The 27,793-nt window shown below is 40.5% G+C and overlaps 1 protein-coding gene across 10 annotated transcripts in view; it reads right to left on the bottom strand.

The window, feature by feature from the left end:
* Fmnl2 (formin like 2) overlaps positions 1–27,793 on the bottom strand; it is a 269,603-nt gene that overhangs the window by 54,384 nt on the left and 187,426 nt on the right. For 8 of the 10 annotated variants that reach the window (XM_076928747.1, XM_076928746.1, XM_076928749.1 and 5 more), the window contains exons 5-9: positions 24,557–24,640; positions 20,946–21,098; positions 7,419–7,527; positions 3,693–3,769; positions 2,180–2,273 (exon numbers count right to left, since the gene is read on the bottom strand). In XM_076928747.1, the coding sequence (XP_076784862.1) occupies positions 2,180–2,273; positions 3,693–3,769; positions 7,419–7,527; positions 20,946–21,098; positions 24,557–24,640 (517 nt within the window). The remainder of the gene's footprint in view (positions 1–2,179; positions 2,274–3,692; positions 3,770–7,418; positions 7,528–20,945; positions 21,099–24,556; positions 24,641–27,793) is intronic. The other 2 variants (XM_076928751.1, XM_034495732.2) reach the window with 1 other exon arrangement.

The following is a 27,793-nucleotide window of genomic DNA, read 5'->3' as shown; positions in this document are numbered from 1 at the left end:
CTCATGTGAGGATATGCCATTTATCTTGCACTTTAAAATCATCCCCCCAATAAACCCCATCGTTTGTAGATGTAAAATTTAGATGTACATGTATTTATACATGATATATAGACTCACAGAGAAGCATTTACACATTTTTACACTTAAAGTCTATTTGTTTTGGAAGCCACATGTGTACATAAAGATTCCCTGTTACTTATCATCCTTTGAGAACTCAGGTATGTCTTCATTGCCACTGAGGCTGACTAGATTTGCAGCTTGCTGCTCACAGGTTAAAAGCTCCCCAGCCATGACAGGCTCGCAGCATCTCTCCTTCCCTTCTTCTCGCTCTCTAGTAGGGAGGACAGCTCTGATGTCCTTTATTTCCCTACCTAAAGTGGTCCAAGATGTAGGACATAGACACTAGGAATACAGAGGCAGGAGAGTCACAGACACTCCTGTAAGCACAGACTTCAGTGTAGCTTCATAGACATTCAGAATTAGGAAAACAAATGCTGACCACCGATCTGTGCATGTGTCTTGCATGTATGGCAGCTATCTGAGATTCTTTTGTAAAATGAAACCTTTAAAGATGGTGTGTGACTGATTCTGCACTGGGCATAGCTGGTGCTTAACATCCTTCTCTAGACTTTCAGGAAAGATGGTAGAGCAACTGGAAGCCCCTCAGGGAACCACATCTTAAACCAGCCTGGCTTACAAAAACAAAACCAAAAACCACAAACAGCAACAACCTTGTCTCAAAAACAAAAACAAAAAAATAACAACAACAAAAAAAAAAACTAAGCAAACAAAAACTCAGCTTGTCTTGAAGATTGACTGATTGACTGACTGATTGATTGATTGACTGACTGACTGACTAAGACCTGATCTCTCCACATTGCCCTGGCTGCCCTAGATCTCACTGTATAGAACAAACTGCCCTGGAAATCACAGAAATCCATTTGCCTCGGCCTCCAAGTGCTGGGATTAAAGGCATGCATCACTACACCCAGCTAGCTTGAATCTTAACCCAGAAGTATTTGGAATTAAACAGTACTACCAGGCTAAGGCACACCTTGGCTGAGGGTCCCATCAGAACCTGGGGCTCTGAGTGCCTTCAACATTCTCCCAGAGTTGTTTGTAATTTTCCTACTTAAAGCAGTCTGAGATGCAGGGCATAGGCACTAAAGTATAGAGGCAGTCTGCTTGGCCAAAGCACCGTCCACGATCCCAAAGAAAAACTGATTACTTCCTTAGTAGAGATGTCTTGATATTTCCATGGCTGCCTGGCTTATATAATATCATCTGTGTGCAATGACCTCTGTTGTTCAGATCAGCCTTCCCTCCCACGAGTGCAGGAAACTGAACCCAGAACTTTGTACATGCTGGGCAAATGTCGTACCACCTACCACTGAGACCACTGAAGCAAATCTCCAGCCCTCAGTCTATTTCAACCACATATGCACCTTGTTTCATTTTTGTTGTTGTTTTTGTATTTTTTCTTGTTGGGGAACATGTACTTCAGACTAATTTGGAACTCACTATGTAGCCAAATCATCATTTTACATCCCACACCCCAGATGTCTTTCCCCAGGGCTGGGATGGCAGGTCTGTGATCTGTGATCCTCTATACCCAGTTTTCTTCATGAGTGTCTGTGTCTGTGTGTGTCTGTGTGTGTCTGTGTGTGTCTGTGTGTGTGTGTGTGTGCGCGCACACACACACACACACGCTCCTACATGTGTGTTTATAATAGCACCTCTCCATTAAGATTACAAAATCCTACAATGGGTGTCCCTATTTGACAGGTTTGGTGGGTTTTACATACATAGCATCTGGCAAAGGAATGAAAATAAATAGGATTTGGGAGAAGTAACTATGATGACAGAATTTATAACACTAGAATTTACACTGTAAAAATCCTAACCCAATGTATGTACATCAAAGCCTGTTTGTCCAGTGACTGTTCTCATGCTCCAAAGGGAAATGAACACTGCAAGGTTTTAACATAGGATGGAAGTGCGACACCCGAAGGAAGCTTCCTTCAGCCACATAAACTAAACTAAAATCACTGCTTCCCTCTCAGTAATGCCTCAGGAGAAGTAGCTAGCTACTATGCTCCCTAGGATCCATGAAAATGTGAATCACTCTAGTCAAAGATGTAAGACATTTGTGTACTCTCATCGAAACTATGCATCCTACCTCCTTGAAGTTATCAAAAGCTGATAAAATTATTTCATGCCCGCCTCTGACAAGACAAACGGCTGCCAACAGCTCCAAGACAAGAGCTTTTGTTCTGTCAAAACAAGAAGGGGAAAGAAAAACATAAATCACTGAAGGAGACATAATGAGTCGGCTGTTCCTTCCAGGATGAACACTCGAGGAATAGAGCCCTGGCCTGCATATTCATTAAACCCTTGGTAACTGTGGGATACCAAGCACATCCTGAAACCTTCCTAAATATGCAGTCTGCAGGGAATATGGAAGGTGTGTGGTGGTCAGTTTTAACTGTTAAGCATCTAACATGGCAGAATTAAAAATCAAATGGAATTAATTTTTTTTTTTTTTTTAATTTCTCCTGCAGAAACAGAGCCATAAAAATCCCACATGACAAGTTTCTAGTATTTCTTCCTATGCAGGAGACCGGAAAAGTACCAGGTTACAGATGTACTCGTAGCAAAATATTTTCTCTGACTCAACAAAATAAAGTTGCATCTGAAATCATTTTGGAAGAAACTAGAGATGAATTCAAAGTCTGTAAGCAAAATGTGAACAAAGAAACAGTATTGTTTCTTCATCATGAGACTACTTTAGTATTTCGTCTTTATTCTACAATAAAAACTGCCAACCTCTTTAACAAAGCCAGTTTTGATACCCTACAATGTCAACTGTCTTAAGAAAATGAATAATAACTTCCCTGTGGTGAAGGCAGGAATCAAGACTCATGACTATTTTGGATTTTTGTAAACTACAAAAGCAACCATAAAAATCAAAATATCCAATGTGTATACAGGACTTCACAATTTATATTCCCATCTAAATTAAAACATCCAATTTATCCACAGGTATTTTTAATAATCAGAATAGATAGTTTTTTATATAATTCAGTTCTTAACAACATATTTGAAGGAGAGGTACGCAACAGAATTGCGGAAATCACCAGAAGACAAAATACTTTAACAAGTAAAAGGCAAACAGTAAGCAAAATAACTACAATATATGATTCTGGTCTTAAAGGTACACATAAAAAAGGAACCATGCACACACAGTTCAATTTGTGTTTGTGCTTCTTTTTCTGTTCATAACTAAACTACATGTGTCAGTATAACAAGAAACATATATAAGGGTCCAGTGGGCTGCTCAGCTTTCGTGTTAGCTGGTGTAGCTAAAGCCTTGTCAAGACTCTTCTGGTCCCCATGCCAGGGTGAACTGGCAACCCAGTCCTGCTAACCACATTTTTCAGTACTGCTGAACCAAGTCACCCACTGACTGAAAGGTAAAAGAGAAGACTGGGAGCTGTCCTGAGTGTTCAATTCTGCTTCCAACAGGAGAGTAACCAGGCAAAAGGGAAAACTCTAAGCAGGCTCAGGGTTTGGGTTTATAGCCAGTCTTGCTTGGGGAAGCCACTCTTGGAAGGTTTTCAGTTCTAAAATGGCTGACTAACTCTCTGCTTCCCTGCTAAGATCTAGACTTGAACATTACGAAAGATGCTTACCTGGGATTCTTGTTGTTCAGACTTAGTGCAATCTCATTGACGGCGTGTGGATGAGACATGACCATGTTGAAACCATACTGAAATGCAGAGGGAAAAAGCAAAGCATTATAACCAAAGTTTCACTGTTAACTAAAAACCAAACACTTGGGCTGGTGGTATAGCTCAGTGCAAGTCAACCTCCCATGACTGAAACCCTAGATCCAACTTCTAGCACTGACAAACCCCACAGAAACTCCTCTGTGTAACTCATGTCCTCAATAAAGGCAGCCTTGTTCCTAGGACGTGAGTGTCAGTACATGCGTCTTTTCCAAAATTTTTAGTAATGGCGCCATCGGTTATCAAAGGTGCTTTAAGCAGGAGCATCCTTCCATTAGTTATGAATGAACTATGCGTTTTTCTTTATTAAGCTAGTGAAAAGACTACTCTAGTGACCCAAACGTTGTATATGCATTGAACCACTTTGAAGATGAAACAAAACCAAGCCCTGCATGAATTCCTGAGATCCACCCAAGTCAGTTTACTCGGCATTTCAAAGACAAAGCTTGGAAATCTGAATTTTTCAAGCATCTAGGATACTTGACTCCACGATGTAGCTAGGGCTGACTGTTCCCAGCTTCTATTCCACCTCCCACCACTCCTGGCCATTTTGATGCACACTTCCCCATAACTCTATATAGACAAGCTTGTCCACAACAAGAATCTGGAGCAGCTATGTTTTCTAAATGCACGAAGCTTTGCTCTTCTTCCTCTCACACTGAGACAATGCATGCCACCAACAGACAAGAGAAAAAGAAAAAAGAAAAAGAAACTTTTGAGGCTGAGAAAAAAAAAAAAAAAAAAAAAAAAGACAGGTTAGAAGCCAGTCAGCATGGGCCACATAGCAAGGCATTGTCTCCCAGAAATAAAACTTTCTAAAGCTTCAGTCAATCTGCCCACTGACCAGGGTATCTCCTCTCAGAGAGAAACACAGATAAACTCCCATTTGAGGCCAGTCCATCTGCTTGAATCCTTGACCTCACACTCCCTCACCTATTCCGAAACATTATAGGAGCCAGCACAGTGACACACACAGCTGTAATCCTAGCACATTGGAGGTACAAGCAAGAGTTCACAGCCAGCCTGGTCTACCTGAGATTGCGTCTCAAAAAGACAAAGAATGTGAAGTGTTCTGAACGCTCTGCAGGCCTATTTGTCCTTTTCTATGGGTTCATTACCATTAGCATACATATATTGTGCCACAAAACCCTAGTTTGAGCCGACAACCAGTGTTCAGCTATACCTTCCCATTTGGATGCTATCTTTTACAAACAGCAAAGTCCCCTCAAATAAGCAAAGTCTAGAGATTTTGTTCCTCTCACTGTGTGTTCTGAAAACCACTCCTATTCTGCCTTTATCTCTCACCCCTGAAGCTGTTCTTGGCAGGATCACCACGGATATGCACTTAGCTAAACCCTCTGGCTGAACCTCATTCATCTTGCATGACTTAGCAGAAGCATCAAACACAGCTTGCAGCACTTCCTCTAGCTGGCTTCTGCCCTCTTGGCTATTTCTCAGTCTTTCTTCTTATTGGCTTTTCTTTTCTCTCTCTGACATTTAAATGGAGTGACTTATGGGCTCATATTAAGAACCTCCTCTGTACCTAGAAGCCCATATCATGGCTCCTGATACCATTTTTATGCTAATTGCTTTCAAATATCTATCTCCAATCCACACCTCCCACTCCGCATTCAGACTGGCTTATCCAAGTACACACTTCAGCTCATAATTTGGATGCCAAACGGACTTCCTGGTGACCTCTGTCAGACTTGCTGGTCCTGCAGTAGCTGGCAACTTCATCTTACAAGCCCAGGGTAAACTTCTGGAACCAGCTCTATTACACACATTCTCCCTCAATACAAAACCAAGTGCTGTGGCCCTGACCACCCATCCAAAGAGAACCAGAACTTGACCACTTTTCTTATCTTTCCTCCTATAATTCTGAACCACACCACCACCAAAATTCATCCAATGCCAGTCACTTCTGAAACAGTCTACCTCCTCTGGCCTCTGCACCCAAAGGCCAACACTGAACAGAAGCCATAGTAAGATCCTTTGTATTAAAGCAGACGTCACATTACACCCTCAGAATGCCTTGTCTTCTATTTGTAACAAATTCATGTCTTTCATTAGCCCATGAGATTCTACACAATCCCTGTTATTTCTGCTTTGATCTTCGCTTCTCCCAACTCCTTTTGCCACAGCAAAGTCGACTTCCTTTCCTGCTCCAGGGCCCTGGCACTTACCTTCCCCTCTGCCTAGAATCTTCTTTCTCTAACAGCCCTTCCCTCTGTCCACAGTTTACTTCTCATAAATACTACCTCCTCAGTGACATTGTCCTAGCAGATAATCTGTATATGTAATATATAGATATATAGATATATAATATAGCTAATATATATAAAATTTATTCATCCATGGCACTTCTATCCCTATTGCTGATTACTTCTCCTGTAGTACTTAGTAGTAATAACTCAAAGGCTTCCTGGATTAGAACCTTGTACAACTCATTAGCCATGAACTATGGAGGGTATTACTTTCAGTTTTCTCAGAAACAAAATGGGAAGAATAACACTACTAACCTCTCAGGGATGGGTGCTCATGGGAATTTACAGGCATAAAACCCTGAGAAGTACACAGAGCAAGCGAATGGCTCTGCTCTGGCGAATGACGAATGACCATCATCATTACGGTCTGGAATGCTAAGTGTACGTGTTATCAGTGCAGCCTTGTCATGATTACACTCTCACCCTCCGGAAGGAGGTTTTGACACCTTTTTAGGGACTACAGGATTCTCAGTACTTTAAAAGACTGTCTCAGAACTTAGAAGATGCCAAAAAAAAACCAAAAAAACAAAAAAACAAAAAAAAAAACCAAAAAAACAAAACAACAACAAAAAAACCCTCTAATTGGTTAGGGAAGATGAAAGCACACTTGCTTTTGTTCATTCTACTCACACTCCAATGTTGGTTTGAATGCTAAAATGGACCCTCGTGCATCTAGTCCCTAATCTAGGTTTTAAACTGATTTTTTTTTTTTTAATTCTTACCCCAGTTGGCTTATCTATTCTTACGGCCTTACTCACTTGCCCTAGATCCTGTATCCACTCATTATCTACAGTGTTATAAAATGAAAGAGATGCACATACTACACTATTTACCAGACTGAGGTCAGCCCATAGCATAACCATCCAAAGCAGGAATGTGCATGGTTAACAGTGTCCCACACGCTCCTTGTGGCTACTAGGAACCACCACCGGTGCTAACACAATAATGATAACTTCTGGATGAGCACCACATAAGCCAGTGCATATGGTATTCATTACTGCTGTGCTAAAGTGGTCCATCATTACTCATGACTAGAGGCTTACTTCCCATGGTACTCACACATGCTTACCAACTAACAGGACAACTTATCATCCCACGATGAATTATAGACACTAAAATATGCAGCCATGGAACTAAATATTGAACATTAGAATGGATCAGACTTTTCTAAATAGAATCTCATTAAATCAAGATCTTAACGTCAAAGAGATATACAAATATCAACACACATGAGGGGAGAGAAAAAGAGAAAGAGAAAGAAATTTGGGCTAATTACATCAGAATTAGATAGCTAAATCTGGGTCTGATAACATCAGAACTTTTACAGGACTGAAGCAAACTTACTTGATAATTCAACACATACCTGGTAGTTCATGATGGCTCGTAAGCACATGATACAAACATGAACATCATCTTTCTTACTCACTAATCTTGAATTTTTCAGGGTTCTTCTGCTTGGCAAAGTATTATATCTAAAAACAAAAAAAGGGGGGAGGGAACTTTTATAAAATGACAGACTACAGTGAGCACGAAGCCCATCCACTTAGAGAGATGTACATTGTTCTCTACTTTTACAAGCACCTAGGTTAGGACTGCAGGCCCAAAACAGCAACACCAACTACCCCAGAAGGCAAAGCCCTGATGGTTCTGTGAGCCTGTCACCATCTTTCCAGGCTATATAACCACTCAGTGGGGGTCTTCTCACTTCCTACTTACAACACATAACAAAGAAGAAAGGTTTGAGACCTTGGAACAATCCCAGTCAGGGGGCTGAGCTGGGTTTGCAGAAGCACGTGAATGCAGACTACCCCTGCTAATCTAACAACAGATGTGGGACTGAAATTTGGCTCAGTGCTTGTTCTCCAACCACTTGACCAGATTTTAACCATTTCTTCCAGCTGCTGATCTGAAGAGTCTCTGCCTTAAGAATCTAAACCTACTGGAAATCATAAATTACTGCCTCCGGCTTCACCTTGAGATATTAGATTCCAGAGCCTTAGTTCTTTGTAAATGCCTCCAAACCTAGAACATCCCTCAGTTTAAGTCTGCTATGGCAGCTAAAACAGAGGAAAATGTGCTAAAACATCAGAGTTCAAATGCTTCAACGTTACGATGAATTTTATCAACCTTACATTACTGAGTTTTATTTTACCTTGCAAATAGTACAGAGCAGACAATGTAATATAATGCATATAAAGCAGGTGACACACAATGTAACCCACTGCATATAAAACAGGTAACACTAACAGTTTCAACTGAAGCTTTGCCTCAGAGCAGAAACACAGGACAGGTCACCTCTGGAATGTCAAGCCCATATAAGACACATTCGAATTTGTAACTAGATGGGGGGTGGGAGGAGTCTCAGGGTGGAGGAGGGAATGCTGGGAGTGGAAAAGAGTAAGAGGGAGTTGGAGCTGACCAAGTTTCAAGGTTGGTTCCAAACATGTAATGAGAGCAAACATAGGGGAAAACTTAGCAACCCATGTCCTCTCTCTGGATGATACACTTAGCAACCTAGGGCCCTAACCTCTATCCAGATGCACCTGAACCTTCTTTTTTAAAGGATGGAAATAGGTCACTGACCTTACTAACTCCTTGATACTGTTCCATTTCAGCATAAAATTTGCAAAGCCAATTTCAAAGTGTCCAGTACAATAGCATCTGACTTTACCAGAACCCCAGCTAGCGCATGACTGGTGACACACTTCCTGGGAATTTCAAAGGCTGGATGGGTTCAGAAAATTGCCACACAGCCAGCTTACCTAAGCACATGTGATCGTTTTAGCCTACAGCTATAAAGCAAGTGTAGTCACTGCTTTATACCAAGGATTACCACATTGAACTGTTATATTCAGGAGCAAGGAGGACCCTCAGATATGTTTTTCTGAATCAACTTTTAAAACACATTTATGTTTATATATTTATATATTATTTATATATTATGTTTATATATTTATGTTTATATATTTATATATTATTTATATATTATGTTTATATTTATCATGTGTGTCTCAATTAAAGAGGTTATGGTAATATAAGTTCAGTGGTAGAACATTTGCTTAGCATGAATGAGGCCTCGGGGTTAATCTCTAGTAACCCCCCTGAAAAAAAATACTTTAAAAATATACATTACATAAGTAAGATTTCCATTTGTCAAATCAATGAATCTTGTATTTCTCAATGATTTCCTATGCTCTAAAGCAACTAATCTATTTTTTTCCCCAAAATGTGCACTACCTGGTTTAAACATTCCTTGCCCTAATTTTTATACAAAGCTGAAGTAGGAATGAGGGGTAACAGTAGAAAATGTGTTTAAAATCATAACATTATAAAGCTATAAAACCCAATAGGACAGCCAATGATAACCTACCAGTGATATTGACTCAGGGCAATGTGTATCATTAACTCTAAAATGTTGTTCACACAGGGAAGAAAACTGAAGCTCAAAGAAATTAGATCACATGACAAGTATGAGACAGGAGACTGGACCCTGGTTTCTTCCTCGGATTCAGGGCCACTGTGCTTTCTAGTTGCTTCTCAATAGCACAACACAGCACTGTTACCTTGTGAAGACTCTGCAGCTCCGCCTCCATTGTCTATTCCCTTCATGTCAGTTAGGACAGACTGATGATATTCCTGTCAGTCATTTAAGTCTCACTACCCACCTTCCATACTAATGGACGCTTGATTAGGGTATAGTTTAACTCCAGCATTGCATCAGGGTATCTCTTGAAAAAAAAATCGTTATCACTGATTGCCTCAACAAGCAAGGATTTCTCTTAGTCTTAGTTTAAATCTTAGTCTGATACATTCAGTTCTAGGAAATGAAGCTGGTGTTATTTGTTTGTTTTTGTTTGTTTGTCATAACTTGATAGGATATTGTACTTTCTATTGTAGACTTCTCATTCTGAACGAATTTCTTCCAGTTAAATAAATGAATAAATAAAAGAAAAAATAATTTTCTATTTCTGAAAAATACAAAATATTTTCAGAATCTGTAAGGCAAGATTTTAGAGAATGTCAAGGGTTAATATAGTCATCAGTGTATTTTTCTGCATGCACATCTCACAGAACTTCATAACTTCATAATTAGATTTTTAGTTTACTGGCTTTACTTGCTGTCTCAAAGAATTACTGTCAGTTATGCTCTTTTAAATCAATTCCAGTGTATGACTCAGCTAATATTATTTAATAAATAGTTCTCTAGGGAGTTGGTTCCATAAGATCCCTCAGGATGATCATCAAATCTCAATAATATTGGAACTAAAACTCTATTGGTCATTTTTTTCTATATGGACCAAAGGACAGGGTGAACAATCTAAAAGAAAAAGCCATTGGTTATGATAGGAAACCAAAGCAACTTTCTTGCTTGTGTTTCTGCTTTTCCGTTGTTTTTGGTTTGTTCCATTTTTATTGAGGCATGGTCTTACTCTATAGCCCAGGCTGGCCTGAACCTCATTATGTAGCCCATAATTCCCTCAAACTAATGGTACTCTCATCTACTTACTTCAGCTTCTCAAATAATGGACTTATAAAATTGGCCAAGTCTCTGATTTAAGGCATGAAAACAATTTTAAGGCCTATTGTTTGTGCTAACTTCTGCTAAATACCAACAACAACAACAACAAAAATAAGGTAAAGATTTTCTTTCTGTGAAGTTTAGGAAAAAAATAGATAAATATACAAGTAGCTGCTAGCCCTTAGGCCCCGGCCTGGGCATGCCATTGCATTCATGATAATGATGCCCAGATCGATATATAAAATGAACACAAACATTATACACACACTATCACACACTGTGGTGCAGCAGCTGTGGCCACATCTTCTCAGAGAAGGCTTTCTGTACTAACAGTATTTACTGAGCAGACTTTTCTTAAGCCAGGTTTCACTGAGTAAATACATACTCTTGGAACCATTCTTCAGGCAACTGAAGGTTGCTTTAGAGCAAAAATCCAGGGTTCAAATCTACAAGCCAAGAAAGGCGAGGTGGGAGAATAGTGATTTCAGGGTCAGGCTCTTGCAAGACTGTATCACAGAACAAGGTAATGGGGCTGGAGAAATGGCTCAGAGGTTAAGAGCACTGACTATTCTTCCTAGAGGTCCTGAGTTCAATTCCCAGCAACCACATGGTGACTTACAACCATCTGTAATAAGATCCAATGCCCTCTTCTGGTGTGTCTGAAGATAGATACAGTGTACTCACACACACAAAATAAGTAAATAAATCTTTTTTTTTTTTTTTTTAAGGTAAGAAAATTAGGTAAATCAAGTTGTTCTTCAAGATTGTTTTCTAATCTTTATGTATGTGTATGAGAGAGTAGGCACACATGTGTTAATAACCACAGAGGCCAAAAGAGCATGTCAGATCTCCTGGAGCTGCAGCCATAGGCAATTGAGAGCTGCTTGACATGGAATCAAACTGCCATCCTCTGTAAGAATAGCAAGTGCTCTTAACCACAAAGGAATCTCTCCAGCCCCACTTTGTTATTTTTACATATAACTCTAGTTCAGCAACTAATCATAAAAAGAATGAAAATTTTGAGACAATTACAAGTAACATGAATACTAAGTGTTACCAGTTCAGATTTAAAATAGTCCTGTTATAGTTCTTTGTACCATGAAATTACATGATACTTTTCTTTGTGATTTTTATCTCTATTTTTAAATTTCACCTACCATGAACAGACATCACTCCTTCAACAGGAGAAAAAAGGAAATATATTTAAAAACTCATTTAGGTGATCTATATGTAAATCTACCTAGGTGTTAAGAGCATGCCTTGTTCTTTCAGAACACCCAAATTCAGTCCTAGTATCCTTCTCTGGAGGCTCACAAATACCTGCAACTCCAACTCCAGAGAAGTTGATACCCTGTTGTTGCCTCCTCAGGTAACTACACTCAACTTGAACTTATACAGATACACACACACACACAAACACACACACACACACACCACACACACACACAAATAAAAAGTAAAATTTGCTAGTCAGAGACTGAGAAGACCCTAAGCACCCTTCATGTCTCCTGGTCTTTGCATAGAGAAGTACAGCAGATCATAATCCATCCTGATGGGGCAGACAGATGTGTAGATTTCTGGGGAAAGAACAAACTATACAGCACCTAGAACAAAGAGGTAAGCTTCACTAGAAAACCTCACCTTTAAAAACATTAATTCTGGTATTGAGATTTTGACCTGGGTGTGAATAAAGTGCAATAGAGTGATTAACAGCTTGCCCAGAGAAAGGGTAAAGGTAATTGATTAGTTCTAAGAAACTGATGAGTACTGATCCACTTAGAGATAAAATATCACAATGATAATCTGACACCTACTAAATTTACAAACAGCAGCAGGTACACTGACACACACACACAATCTCAGTACTCAGGAGAGGAAGGAAGATGGCCATTTCAAAGCCAGCTTTGGTTTCAAAGCAAGACCCTACCCCATTAAAAAAAAGGAAAGGGAGGGAGGAGGGAGAAGAAAAGAAGCAGTGGGTAACTTATAAAAAATCAGTCATAGCAATCAAATAGTACATGTGCTATCTTGTAATCATGCCCATGCAAGTAAACACAATTCAATACTGTCATTAGAAAGACAGATAAGGCAACCTACATCTGGTTGCAAGCCATAGCTTTCAAGCTGAGCTACAGTCTCTTACAAGCAGTGTTGATTACAAGCAGTGTTATTTTGCCCATTAGAATAAACCTCACACAGACTGAGTTTAGACATTAAGTGGGCACTGGATAGGAGGCCTGAGGCTGCTGTGGTATACTATTATCTGTAGCTTGGTAATTATGCTACAGAAATACCAACAGTGAAACCGCTTGCTAGAGTGCTTTGCTCCTGAAGGTACCATGAAACTTCATTAGAACTCACTTGAAGAGTATGTGGCAGTTGTTTTTAAAAGACCCTCAACAAGATGAGGCATCAGATTTGCCTTGGTCTCCATGGAAAACCAGGTAAATGAACTCTCTATGGTCCTGCCCCACGAAATACCCAATCCCAGATGCTGCCAACAGTTAATGGTGTATTTGCCCCTCGGTGACATTTGAAATCAGAGTCTATGACAAAGTTGTTACAATGGGGCCACCTTCTTGCCAGTACACAACCTCGGCTTAAGGAAAACAACAGAGGGGTGAAGGGGAAGGGAAAGAGGAAAGGTTCTCCTGGTCTATTCTGCCCTCATCTAGAGACTGTCAGGCTGCAGGTTTCACTCTTATTGAAGAGCTTTGGTGGGAGAAGAGAAGGAGGCATGGGAGGCTGGCAGGGTAAAACGGCACAGCAATTCTCCACAGAGATTGTCATTTACTGCACAGAGTTCTCCAGATTGCCTCAAGATTTTCCTTAGCTTCAGTCATTCTGAAAGGCTTTATGCTCTCAGTTTTTGCCTTTGCTCACGGGAGTACCTGCATGGGCATTGGGCAACAGGTATTTGGAGGCCTCTGTCTGTACTGAAGTACAACCAAGTGTTCAGGATGTGGAAAAGAATGAGGTCCTGAGATGTATAAACGGGAGAGAAATTGCTGAACAGTAAAGGGAAGAACAAAGAATGTGACGCCATGTACCCTGGACCATCGACTGCCACCCTGAGAGCCTTTGGATCGCAAGATGACCATATGTAAAACAAGAGTAGCCCAGAAGCAGAACAGCCTGGTGGCTTTCTTTAGAACTCCTGCCATTTACAGGAAAGCACGAGGGCTAGAGATCTCTGGGGAAAACGGCATCACATTCTTTATGCATCACTTCTAAGGACAGCTATGCTGTCTTCTCAAGTGCTGAACTAACACTGTAGCTGCTCCACTAGCATTAAGGACAAGATTCCATTCTGGGAGAGATGCCAATGAGAATTCACAGACCTATACAAGTACAGATTATTAGAAAACTGACTTAATATCAAAATTAAACAGGTTTTTAAACAGAAGTTTTTTTTTTAACAGACGTGAGACTTGGACACAGAATCACAGCAGATGGAAGGCAGAGGCAGAAAGATGGGGAATTTGGTGCCACCCTGGGCTACATGAAATCCTGTATCTTAACAAAACAACACATCACAAATCTGGCAGGCTATATAGCTCAGGGGATGGGGAGTGGGGGGGAAGGTGCTTGCTACACAAGCCTGACAACTTGAGCTTGACTCCCCAGAACTCAAGTAACAATAAAAGAAAAGAATATCACAAAGTTGTCCTCTGGCCGTCACATGTATATTAAACATGCACACAATAAAGACTCAAAATATATTCCTGACACTTGTATCAGTTTCATGCATATCACACCAAGCATCAGTAGTTACATGTCTGTGAGAAGTTCCACAGCATGGGCAGGAGATGTGAAAACTGACTGGTATTTGCAAATATGCTCTTCGAGACTATATGTCTGCAGAATGTATCTTGTTTAGTTCTACAGTGATACCCTCCACCTGCACCACCTACTTCACTCATAAAAATGAAGCTGCAAAGAGGCACACAGCAAGCACCTCAGCCTGCACAGCTGGTTCTCATGGTTAGTAACAGACACATCCTTCAGCTAACAGTAGGTAATAAACTTGAGAACAAATAACATGTCTATGATGACCCCAAGTACAAGAGAAAACCTCCACTTTAGAGCCAAAGCTAGATGACTCTGTATTTGCTCAGAGACCTGTATTTATAAAGCCCAAACACTTAACAGGAAGAATCTAACCACTGTTCACCCAGTAATGTCTACACTTATGCCTGTTTTTTTTTTTTTTTTAAAAAAAAAATTGATTGATTGATTGATTGATTTAATGTATATGAGTACACTGTTGCTGTCTTCAGAAACACCAGAAGAGGGCATCAGATACCATTACAGATGGTTGTGAGCCACCATGTGGTTGCTGGGAATTGAATTCAGAATCTCTGGAAGAGCAGCCAGTGCTCGTAATGCTGAGCCATCTCTCTAGCTCTTCAGCTAAGATTTGACCCATCTATCGTTGCAACAGCACATGTTTATTTATGTACACATGAAGTTACTCCAGAGGGTTGCTCAGTGGATGTAGGGTTCTGGGTTTGGTCTCTAGCACACATATGTAAAATTAGTTGGTATGTTGTGTAAAAATTCTGTCTTTAGTCTGTGCTTCCATTGTCTAATGAAGGAGTACAAAACGGACTGTTGAAAGACTCCTGAACCATGCTGTTCCAATGTCTGGAGAAAGATTTTTAAAAAAATGTTCTATGCAGCCTCACTGCCAACAATTTAGGTACTCAGGTCTTATTAGCCAAACAGAGGGAAAAGGGTATATAATTTTTCTTTTTCATAGTGACATTCACACTTAGATATCAAACAAGCACCTATTAAGTGCAGAAACTAGAAACCACCATGAAAGATAAAGGAAGGTTCAACACCACAGGAATGCAGTCCCCCCCCCGCCCCCCCCCCCCCCCAGCTAGGATGTCACATCATTTGGCAGCAGTAGGCTAACAACCATTCCCAGGTTTGTGCTAACAACACTTTAGTCTAAATTGGGGAAGTGGGGGGGTGTGGTTTCCTCTTTTACCCTTTAGACATGATGTCACTTGGGCATTTTTTTCTAAATCAGTTAAAAATATATATATATGATGCTTAAAAACTGAGCCAAATACTTTGCTAACTGGCCCCATAGCCAAAAGAAACAAAGCTGAGATAGTTATATGAAGACAGTTCAAAGTATAGAAAAGGGAAGTGGGAGAAGAGAAAAGGAGTCAGAGACAATGAGAGAGAAAAAAGGGAGAGATGAAATGCTGGTTCTTTTTAATAAAGATTGTAATGATCTGTGTGTTTTATATTTCCAGTGGACACCCAAACTACAGCTGGAACCACTTTTCAATGTGAGTAAAAGGAAGGTGTAAGCTCAGGGTACACAGAGCAAGTCTCTGATAACCTGCAATTTTTGATGACCTGTCATTTTTTTTCTTTGAAGGCATTTGCTGTGGACAGCAGGCTAAGCATCACACAGCCCTGTGAGGAGTGCCCAAGAAAACCAGCTCACTCCTGTTATACTTTGACACTGACGTCAAAGTATGTCTATTTATCTTAAATTTTTCATAAGCTTTCAATAAATCACCACTGACAAGCACAGCCTAGCCTCAAAGTACATGAATTCTAGAATACTCTGGCCAGACTTTTCAACTTATTGTTCCCTAAATGGACCAGTCAGCACAGTAGTGACAAGGTGGGTATTTTTTCAATTTATTTACCATGTTATCACTTTCTAAATCAGGTGACAAAATTTGTAATTGCCTTCTACCACCTCGTTTGCTGACAGATAAAATTCATGGTTTGAGGAGAGTATTTTATCTTGGTAAATAGTATTCTAGGCCAACAGTAAGTCAAGTTGTGTTAGAGGGACAATTTTAAACAAATGGTAACAACAAGAAGAAACAAGAACAGAATAAAGTTCAGTTGACAACTCAAAACCATAAAATTAGAACAATGGTCTATAATTTGGGTCGGGGAAGGGAGGAGTGGGCGAGACGAGGAAGAGAACCTCAGACGAGATTCTATTTTTTCTCTAAGAGTAAAACAGGGCAACTGAGTTTGTACTCCTTGGGTTTTGGCTTGGTTTGATTTTTGATTTTGTTCATCTCTCTCTCTCTCTCTCTCTCTCTCTCTCTCTCTCTCTCTCTCTCTCTCTGTGTGTGTGTGTGTGTGTGTGTGTGCATGTGCACACAAAGACAGAGAGACACAGAGAAATCGACATTAATAGTTGAAGCTAAACACATGTAATTTCCCCACAATAAATTCTAGTTGAAAGTAAAACGCTTTTACTTTTTGTTGAAATCTGAAAAAAGAACCTTAAGGAGTGTAACTCTTAAATAACCTTGTTTTCTGAGCAAAAGGGTGAGGAGTTGCTGCTACCACACACTTATTTCCAAGCAGTATGAAATACCTAAGTGTATGCTGAGTGTCTCCCCTGACTCGTGTGGCTCTGGTGTGACAAACTGTCTGAGAAAGATTATGAAACCCTCCGTCGGCACTAATAAGCAAACAGGACATTTACTGGGAGAAAGAAAAATACATTCCATATGAAGGAAGAGGCAGGAACCCTTTCTCCTCCATTGACCTCAGGCAGAGAGGTTTAACCCTTAGATATAAGAATGGTGTCATTGCCAACAGTCCCTGAAGAGAATAAACCACAGAAAGCTCTCAGCACAATGCCCGCCACATTGGCTCATTTAATAAAAGCTTTTGGCCTGAGTAGAAGTCATGGTGCATATGTCTATGTTTTACATTCCTTCCTTGAAGAACATGAGGAATTGGGAAGTCTGGGTCAAAAGTGTAAACCATAAGCCTGAACTCAGCTCTTTACTGAACCCATGGAAACAGGTATATAATCCGTCAGATCACATTTTCTTTGTGAAATGCTATTCCACAGAAACAGCATCTAGAGGTGAACCAGTGACATCTCATTTAGGCAGAATATTCATTTCAGAAGAGCTGCTGGTTAGTGGTTAATATCCTAAAAGCAATGTGGATCAAACTCATGCACGTGAGAAGGTCAGCCGAGCTGGTCTCCACATGTTCACCTTTGACATTTCTGACCTCTCACTACACCAGAACTACCTCTGCCGAACCACAGAGCTTGTCCTTGAAAGGACAGAGTCCTTTTCCAAACAAGCCTGATCCTTGATGCTGGGTTCTGCTTGTCCTGTGCCTTTTCATCTTACCTCACTGTAGAGTGGCCTTTTCTTTACCCTGAAAACCAACTCCATCCATCACCCACAGACCCAGTTTAAACTTGACCCTTCTTCCAGGTCCACATTAGCTCTCCACTCGGTTCCTTAAAAACTCGAAATATTTATTCTGTCACTACCATGTCTTATTCACATCTAAGAGCATTAATCTTGACTGTCTTAAAATTACTTTTTCTTGGATCTCAAATACCACAACCTTGGTCCTCAAGACATGAGGTACACAGATGTGCAGAGACGATCAGTTAATGAAGCTGGATTTGTAGCCACATTGGTGGAATCAGTCTCAACTGGAACTGGAGACAGGCCATATTCTGACGAAAGTACAAGCCAGGTTTCTGCTTCATTGACACCAACATTTCTGTGGCCAAGCTTCAGATATATGATGACTCAGAACCCAGCCACAGGCACAATTCAGGTGTGTGTTGTGTCATACGCTGTTTGACAATCAATAGGAAACAGTTTGGAAATATAAAGTTGAAATCAAAGAAAAAAATTGTACTAGCATCAGGATTTTGTTCAAAGAATTTGTATTTAATAATGGAGTATTTTTCTTTTTTTCTTTAATCAAGCTTTATTTATGAGACATGTTCAAATTTTCTGAAATCTCATTTTTTTAAGTTTCACCAATACCTTTTGATAAGGGATACTGGTAAGAGGTATAGATATTATTATCTAGAGATGAGGCAGAGGAAACTTTTATATAAAAATATGTTTGGCATAAAGATATTTATCCATTAAGCAAAACTACCAGAATAAAACATCTCCAGAAAACACCATAATATTTTCAAAAGACGTTTGATATAAATAAAAATGCATTCCCCTGCAAAGAATCCAATTTTTATGATGAGGAGCTATAATATGATAACACAATGCATCCATATACAAAGCAACAGAGTGACACAAAGGTTACCATATCATAACATGGAGAATGGCCGTAAGACCAGGCCACCATGCCCTGTCTGCTCCCTCAGGTGTTTTCTCTAGTGACTTATGACATGTTCTGTGTGGAAGCCTCGTCATCAGTGTGTAAACTGAAGCTGCTCCAGAGGCAGCAGAAGGACAAGCAGCTCGGGTGGCACTGGAGCTGAAGAGAGCCGGGCAGGGAAGCCAGCCTGGTGGTGATGTAAGAGGTGGAAAAAACCAGACCGAGAGACAGTGGGACAAGAAAGGACAAAGCAGAGGAGATGATCAGAAATGAGATGGCAGAATGAGAGAGAAAGCAAGAAAATGAAAACCAGAAATTGAAGGAGTGTTGACAGCAGAGAAAGAAAGGGAAGAGGAAGAGAGAAAAACAAACAATCCTTGGGTACATGAGGGGCAACATGACCACACAGCTGTGCTCCAACTGCTGTTGACTCACGACAGCTAAACTACTATTGATATACATTGTTTAGAACCAATAATTATGAATGAATAAGTAAATGGCATTCAAGTAGCCACCATGTTGACTTTGTGATGAAATTCAAGTGCCCCCTTCCCTGGGCTTTCAAGCTGTTGAAGCACAACACAGAAATGATGGCTTCCTAGTCATCTCTGAGCACGCCAGCCAGAAAGGGCAACTAGCCCCCATGTCTCTCCAAACATTCCCATTGCGCCTACCACTATATATTTTCATGTCATGTTCTAATTAAAGATGTAGCTAGGCAAGGTCTACCCTGAGCCAACTGTAAAGCAGTCCAGGCTAGTTCTGATGTTCCTGAGTCCTGCTTTTCAAGGACCAGAGCATGAATTATTTAGAAAAATGAAAGTGTGTTAGACAGCTGACCAATATACACCTAAGTAAACAAAGATAAAAAATTAATTAAATTGTGCTTTGCAAATTAAATCTATTTATGTAATTATAGTCAAATATTAGAAAGCATTTTTTGAGTATCAAGATGCTTGTGGAACTTCTAAACCAGAATATACCTCTGCCCATGTGTGAAGTTGACACATACTAGTAAGTTACATAGCCATTGGCCCAATTGCAAACACCAGGAGGTGAGTTAGAACATTGTTCTTTTATTTCTGAATCAATTTATCCAAAATTCATCAAAAAATTTTGGCATTTGCCCACAAGGAAATCTGAATGGTTTACTGGAGACATCAGTCACACATCAAATTCATCAGCAGAACTGATGTTCATTACAGAGAAGGACATTACAGAGAAGTTCTGTTAAACTTCCCATGACTAAAACCCAAGGAAAAGAAGTAAAGAGATCATAAAAACACAGTCAATTGAGAAATGTCTGGAAGCCACAGGCTTATGGGCTCCAACCTGACACGTGCACTCTGTGACCCAAACCCACAGTGATCTGAAACACTTGCATGACATTGCCCTGCCAAGTCATGTCAGAAATACAGAAGGTTTTAGTAAGTCACAGAAAGTACACAGGACGTGGGAGTGAAGATCTTTACCACACCAGTCTATATTCAGGTCCTGGGTCTGAGAAGACTTCAACAACTTGGTTTAGGTATGACTTCCATCTTTCTTAGCAGGAGTGTTCACTTCCTCACCAATGAGCTCTAAGTACAGTGCTTCAAAAGTTATAAAAGCTATTTCTCCAGTTAGTGAGCGATCACAGATCTGAATGAACAACATGAAATCGCACACAGCAGTGGTACAGGCGGTGAGTCCAGATCCACCTGCAGCATCCTACCATTTCAACAGGAGCTGTAAGATGGAAGCTTTAGTGGAAAACGTCAAGTTGACGTGAAGCATACCTGACCAAAGGAACGTGGCTAGTAGCCCTTCATTATAAAAATATGTCTTTCTTAACGTTGTGACCTATGAGCAAAACTACACCCTGCACAGCACACACCTGAGCTACCTGTGGAAAGAGAGGGCAGCCCAAACAGAGGAGGAGCTACAGGGCCTCCTTAGAAGCTCAGATTGTTATGATAGCCTCTGCCCTGCCAGTGGTATTGTGGTCACTCTGTCTACATCCATCGGAACTTACCTGCCAGAGACTACTTCACTGTGTTATTTGGCACAAGCTTCTCACCTTCTATGCTGAATCACAACGTGGCGTTTCTAAGAAGGGTTATGTAAAGTGAGAGAATACAACCAAGGGGGTAGGCCATGAACACCTACGAAATTGTTGGTTAGATTCACTGAGAAGAAAGGGCCATGCTGGAAAGACACAAGGATGTCCACACAGGATCAGAAGAGGAGAGATGATCCTGCCATGCCAAAGCATCTGAGTAAGGCACTTACCGAAGTGCAGAATGTCTTCCAGAGCGGGACACACTGTTGCCCACAGGTGAGGGCAGGTTGTTCCCTCTGTGCAGGTCCTCGATGGACCTGCTCCAGGGCTTTGATTTGTCCACCGTACTCTCCACGGTACTTTCCACACTTTCAAAGTCAAAACTAAAACAAAAAAGGAATGCTACTCAAAACCGAGACACTAACTTTCAGACACAGACGTGGACAAACACAACCTGCTACTCCTTCACCGCGTCCTTCGCCGTAACATGAGAAGTCTTTGCAGCCAAAGGAAATGAATGCAGAAGAAACTCTGTGGTCTCAGTGTTAGTTTTGAAAACGTGAGGATTACAAACACCGGGCCTGGCAAAAGAATCATTGACAACAAACAGCTAACATTGGGTCACTGTATATTGTTTGCATCTTACTTGCTGGCTTACCAATTACTAGCCCTGCCATGCTGGAAGGGGGAAAGAGCACTCACAGCTGTCTTTTTGCCTTAACAAGCAGATATGTTAGGCTTCTACTAATTCATTCCTACCCATCAATATTTCACTGAGCGTTTTCTCCTAGTGTGTTAGCAAGTCCCTTTCCAACCATATGTGATGCATTACTAGTGCAGCTATGGACTGGCTTTGATTTTGGACTCTCTTCCCAATGTGCTGCTCTTTAAAGTGAGACTGTTGTTCCTCTGACATTTTTTGAGGTTATTACTCATGTTAACCATGTTGGAATAAGTGGCAAGTGGAGTTGCTCATTCTCCTGTAGCCTTAGGAACCAAGTCTTTAAACAAGCAGGCCTTTGTATCCCATGCATTTCCTCCTTCACACAGTTAGTTACTCTGCTTTCTCCTGAGAACACTGCAGTGTTTCTAGCCTCGGTTCTGCCCGATCTGACAGCAGAACAAAGAGACAGCAGCTACAGTTAATATTCTCTGTAAAAAAGACTGTAAAAGAGTTGGAAGAAAAAAATAATGTGTGCTGGGAATGATCTACAGCTGCTTATAAAGCATGGCTGCCAGAAGAAAACCAACATCAGAAGGGCCACCTAAAGACTAGGGGCTATGCTCTGATTTTTAAGGTTAGTCACGTAGCAAGGACAGGCACTCAGAGTCGGCATGCGGGGCTGATCCCAGACCTTTTTGTCATATTTTTGGGTTAAAGAAGAGAGGGGCAGAATGGGGTAGTCTAAAAAAAAACCTGAGGTAGTCACATAGTTGACTCTCACTGAGATGAAAAGGACTTCAAGGAGCATATGACGAGCTCTCATGGTGTGGACACACCACAAGTCACTCAGCAAAGCTCACGCCATACATTCCTCTCACTCCTCCCTACATACGTGGGACCAACATGCAAAAAACACACACTTTAGTGATCTGGTGGACGCTTCTATTTCAGATAGAGTCAAAATCCGTTGTCTTGCATTCCATGGATTGGGGAATTGCTAATACCAGGAAACAGTAAGAATTTTCAAAATAAAAGACAGATTATATATAATTTATCATCTGAAAAAGCAAAACAAAACTAAAACCAATACACCAAGTGGTTAAAGCTAATGTCCCCAAACAAAACCAAAGGTTCGAGTGCAGCTAACAAAAATTCTGAGTGCTAGTGTTTAGTTGGTTATTGCATCACACTGCTGATTGCAGAATTCCTGCACAGGACCAGACATGCCCCTACTAATCCAACATGAGGCCATATCTGAGAAATCTGGCTACCAGGCCCTCTTGTCAAGTCAGTAAAGGATTCATTAAACACAGCAAACAACTGTAACATGTTATTTATTTATTTATTCCCAAATTTTCTTAGTCTTCCTTAAATGATATAAATATTTATCTAGATTTTAAACTTTATAAGAGGGATTATTTTTGTCATAATATAGATAATCAAGGAGATTATCAAATTCAAAGTAGCAGAAATAGGTAAGAAATATTCTTTCGATAGAATTCCTAGTGTTTATAGCATATTCCATCTCAGAAAACAATTTCTTATACAACTATGAGATATATCAAAATAGAAATCTATCATATAAGATTTGGTTAATAACCATGAAACTGTAAGAAAAGAGTAATTGTAGTTTCCTCTCCACAAGTACTGGGAAGGGATAGAAATCAGAGAAAAATACCCAGCCAGGGATTCAGACTCCTTGGAGTGAGGAAATATTAAAAACAAGTTGTTACTGTTAAAAAGAAGAATGGAGGGGCAGAGAGAAGACTCAGAGTTTAAGAGCAACTGATGCTCTTGTAGAAGACCTGGGTCTGGTTCACAGCATCCACGTGGCAAGTCACAAATATCTCCAATTGCAAAATATCTACTGCCCTCTTCTGTGCATTGTTGTGCATAAGGAGTACACACACATGTATAGAAGCAAATCTACATACATTAATTGAAACTAAGTAAGTCTGCCTCTGAGAAAAAGAGTGGATGCATTCACAAAGTAGAGAAGTGAAGGGAGGAAGATTACCAAAAGTTTAAAGCTAGTATACATCCTGAGAGCCTCTCTTTAAAACAATACAAAACAAAAACCAAAAACTTAAAAAACAAAACAAGAAAAACAAAGTAAAAACAACAAACAAAGAAAAACACAGCAAGGAAACAAACAGCTCCCGGGCTGAAGCATCTCTCTTGTCTAATTGAAAACACAGCATCAATACTGCCTCACCCTGCACATGTAAAACTAGTTATAGATTTTGGACCATTTCCTGATTAAGGAATAAATGTTGAAAAGAGAGTGTCTCCATCAACTGTACACTTTGCAGTCCTATTATAAATCATTCCAGAAGTCGTGAACGTGGAGAATGATGTGGAATAACATGGCTATGCAATGTTATTATTTTTTTTTCCTTCACTGCTCTTTTCCTAAGTATTCACTAAGTTCTTTTCCTGCATGTGGCAGAAAACGAAAGACTGCAAATATAAAGACAGTAAAAAGGGACACCAGCTTTCCTTCTTCCAGGGCTACTATGTTGGTGTTTAACACTTCATCCTTATCTGCTCAGTTACCAGCACACACACAAACACAACTGTATCATTTCCCTCTCTGCTGAGATTGAACCATGAACACAAACACATACATAATAAGCAAAGGCTTTACTACTGACCTTCACCCCAGCTACACTACAGGGTTAGGGTGTGCGCCAGTGGTACAATATGGGCTTAGCATGCACCAGTACCTGCTTCAATCCCCAGCACACTGAAATGTAATAAAAAAATAAAAGGATGCTCGTTTTTTATTTTTATTTTTTGCTATTTCCTTTGTTTATTCAGCAATATATCACCTACCACTCTACTACTGTTCTACCATACAGAGTCATGTGACCCAAACCCTCAAGAAAGTTTTTTGCATTATAGCTATAGCTCAGTGGCAAGGCCAAATCCCGGGTTTGATCCCTAGCATAAGATGAAGATCTTAAAGGTGAATTTTCCTTGCCTGGTTTATTTCTGCCTTGAAGGCGTTTCTAATGCCAATCATGTGATTGGTTTTAGCTACAAAATCAGAGATAAATCTCTGTAAGCTCCACACACCCTCTTTGTGGGTTTCTGCCTTCGTGAGGTATGTAATTTTACCACCAGGCTACACCTCACCCTGTCAAAGTGACATACAAGCCAGCTATGTTTACTTACGTGACTGCATACTGTGCAAAGGACAGATACTCCACAAGAACATCAAGGCCTCTGTTTTCTTCATTCAAAAACTCTCTGACCCATCTGAGGAAAGGAAAAAAAAAAGAATCATTGGTAACATTGAGCACAGGTCTATAGAAAGGTAAATAGTGTTCATTTTCTCTCGCAACATCCAAAGTCTGAAAGAAAATACAGAAGAAGACATTGACTATTTCACAGGGTAGGGTATGAAAACCATAGATTATGATAGGCGGTTGAATCATACACCTTTAATCACGGCACTCAGGAAGCAATGGCAGAAGGATCTCTGAGTTTGAAGCCAGCCTGATCTACATAATGAGTTCCAGGATAGCCAAGGCTACACAGAGAAACCTGTCTCAAAATAAAAAAAAAGAAAAAAAGAAAAACAAAGAAAAAACAAACAAACAAACAAAAAACCCAAGGAAACAAACAAAAAATGAAATAGAAAAGAAAAAGAAAGGAAAAGGAAAGAAAACCATAAGTCACTGTATGAGAAAAAAGGAGCAAAAAGCACTCCCATGTCAGCCTTGAATTTGACCGAGACTTAAGACAACCTATTTCAAAGAGGTTTCTAAGAAAAGGAATTCATTTAAATGTACTTTTCAACCATACATGATCCCTAGCCTTGTTGAAAGAGCCAAGACTAGACAAAGAATAAGGCAGACTAAGGACATGCTGCCATAGCCACTGCGATCCAGGCATGACTCCAAATCCATGCTCAATCCTTCTTGGCATGCCCAGCTGGAGAAACCACTAAACCACCAGAGAGAGGCCAATCTTATGGACTTCTGGAAATTCAATAGGGATAATGACTTGCTTAATTTTTTCCATGAGCATGAAAACCTTGAAAAGACTGCAGGTACCACAGACCATCAGCGAGACTAACACATGATAAATACTTTTGAGGATCCTTCTTAAACCTTTTTATAGCTTGCATTTGGGTGTTGTGTAATAGTTAACCCAAAAGACACACACATCTGTACCTGTTGTACAGTGACCCCAAGAGACAAATGAATCGGCATTTTTAATGCCTGCTGATAAAATTCTGTCACCTGATTTTGCACAGTTCTTCCCATCCGTTCCTTACCAGAGACTGTGCACATATCATAGACTGTGCGTATGTTAGGGACTGTGCACATGTCAGGGACTGGGAGGGTATCAGGGACTGTGCAGATATCAGAAGAAACCATCGCTCAGTATAAAACTCCAACAACTAATAGATACAAAGCTGGCTGCAATCACTGCAACAACACAAGAGCCACGGGCACAAACTGCAATTCAAAGTGGTTACGTCCCTCTGGGAACACCGTGTCAAAAGGTTGCCTAGCTATGGATGACCAGAGCTACTCTGGAAGCCATGCTTACTTAGCTAGGAAAACCGCAGCAGAACAATGGTCCCATGTGTCTAAGGAAGAACAATACCTTGAGAGGTTTGTGGTCCTAGTAGATTCCAGATCTCTTGTTTGTTACTTTGTATGTTTCATTGGTTTATTTTCTGGTCTTTACTTTTTCTCCTGTCTCCTCTCTTTTGGCCCTTCTACTTTGAAGGTGCAGATTTGAGTATACAGGAAGTATCAGGAGTCAGGAAGGTAAGAAACCAGATACCCTAATTTATATATTTCCAAGTACTTCAGTCAGCCACCACAAAAGATATGCATTTAACCATAGCTGTGTGTAAACAGAACATTTAAGACTAGCCTAGAGTGGCAACACATTGGCAAAGAAACCCAATCTGTTGGGTCTCACAGAGCAGCTTTGTTAAGTAGACCTAAACACAGCTCACAGAACTGTCTTCTGGTAGAGAGAGGTTTCTAGAACAGCCATACACATGATTTCAACACTTTCACTTATACTTTATTTAATCCCCTCCTCCACCCCAAGCAACAAAGTCTCCAGGGACACTGAAAATTTTTAAATGACAGTCAGAAGCTTAGAAACAGTGGGGAAAAGATATTTCTTATAACAGGCTTGGGAATGCCAGCACTCCTGTGCTGCTGGACCCTAAGCTCCCTCCCCGTTGCTTCTCCACTGCTCTGGCCCAGGGCTCTGACTGCACAAGGCAAACTGTTCCACAGAGGTGGGTGTCTTTTTAACATGAAAAAGAACCACTGAAGTCCGGTTTTTGTTTTTGTTTTCAGAACAGGCTCTGTTTCAGATCCACTTACTTGCTCATTAACATGGAAGTCCAGAAAAACAGCCATTGAAGTTCCTTCTGCAGACACCTCCACAAAGAGCACAGAAGCCCCAGAACAACATGAGTACCTGCTACCATACACCACTGGCACCACCATCTCATTTAGATAGGAGGGTCAGCCACAACCTGCCTGGGGAGAAAACCTGACCCAAACACTAGGAACTTGACCTCAACAAAACAGGAAAGAGCACTGGACAGCAGGTCTATAAATCTTCTGATTCAATGTGCTCATGTGTGTGGTAGATTCTGATGTAAGAACAAGTTTAATTTGCTTCTTTACTTCAACATCCCAATTGATGTATGAACAAAAGGCCCAGAAAGATCATTTTCAAAGCGAGACAGGAACCCACAGCATATGTCCTAAAGTAGCATGAGTTGCCCTGGTTTAATATCACAAAATGGATTCGGGTCCTAACGTTATTGGATCCTCCTTGGGTATTTAATGTCACTCCAATAAGCCTAAGTGACTTAGGAAAGACTGAGACATTCAGACTGATCAGCTTGCCTCACGATGCTCACTTAGCTAAGTCACTCCACAGTAAGGGCATGGAGTGTCAGAAAAGTCAGCCTCCTGTCTTTCCTGACCTCTAGATTGCTACCCCTTCTGCCTGGGAACTTCTGTATGGGGGAGAATAATCCAGAGTGATCATCCATGAACTAGAAGAGGAAGGAAAGAAAACGAGCAGAGAGTAAAGGAGCAAATGTCAACAATGCAATGTCTTAAATCTCAGGGACTGGAAGAAACATGGGGGCCAGAGACTTGGCTCAACAGTTACAGTTTCTGCCTCCAAGTCTGACAACCTGAGTTCAATCCCTGGGTCCCACACAGTAGAACAAAGAATCAACTCCTTTCCACAAGCTGTCTTCTGATTTCCACATATGCCCTGCTCCCACGACACAAGTAAACAGAAATAAGGGGGAGGGGGACACATACTTTATGCTGTAATTTATGTATTAATCATCCACTGAGTCTGGCACATCTGTGGAGCACAACTGTAGAGCTCCATTCTCCTCTCTGAGCA

This window comes from Arvicanthis niloticus, chromosome 2, assembly GCF_011762505.2.
Source record: "Arvicanthis niloticus isolate mArvNil1 chromosome 2, mArvNil1.pat.X, whole genome shotgun sequence".
NCBI lineage: Eukaryota > Metazoa > Chordata > Mammalia > Rodentia > Muridae > Arvicanthis > Arvicanthis niloticus.
This window is presented reverse-complemented; position numbering and strand designations above follow the sequence as displayed.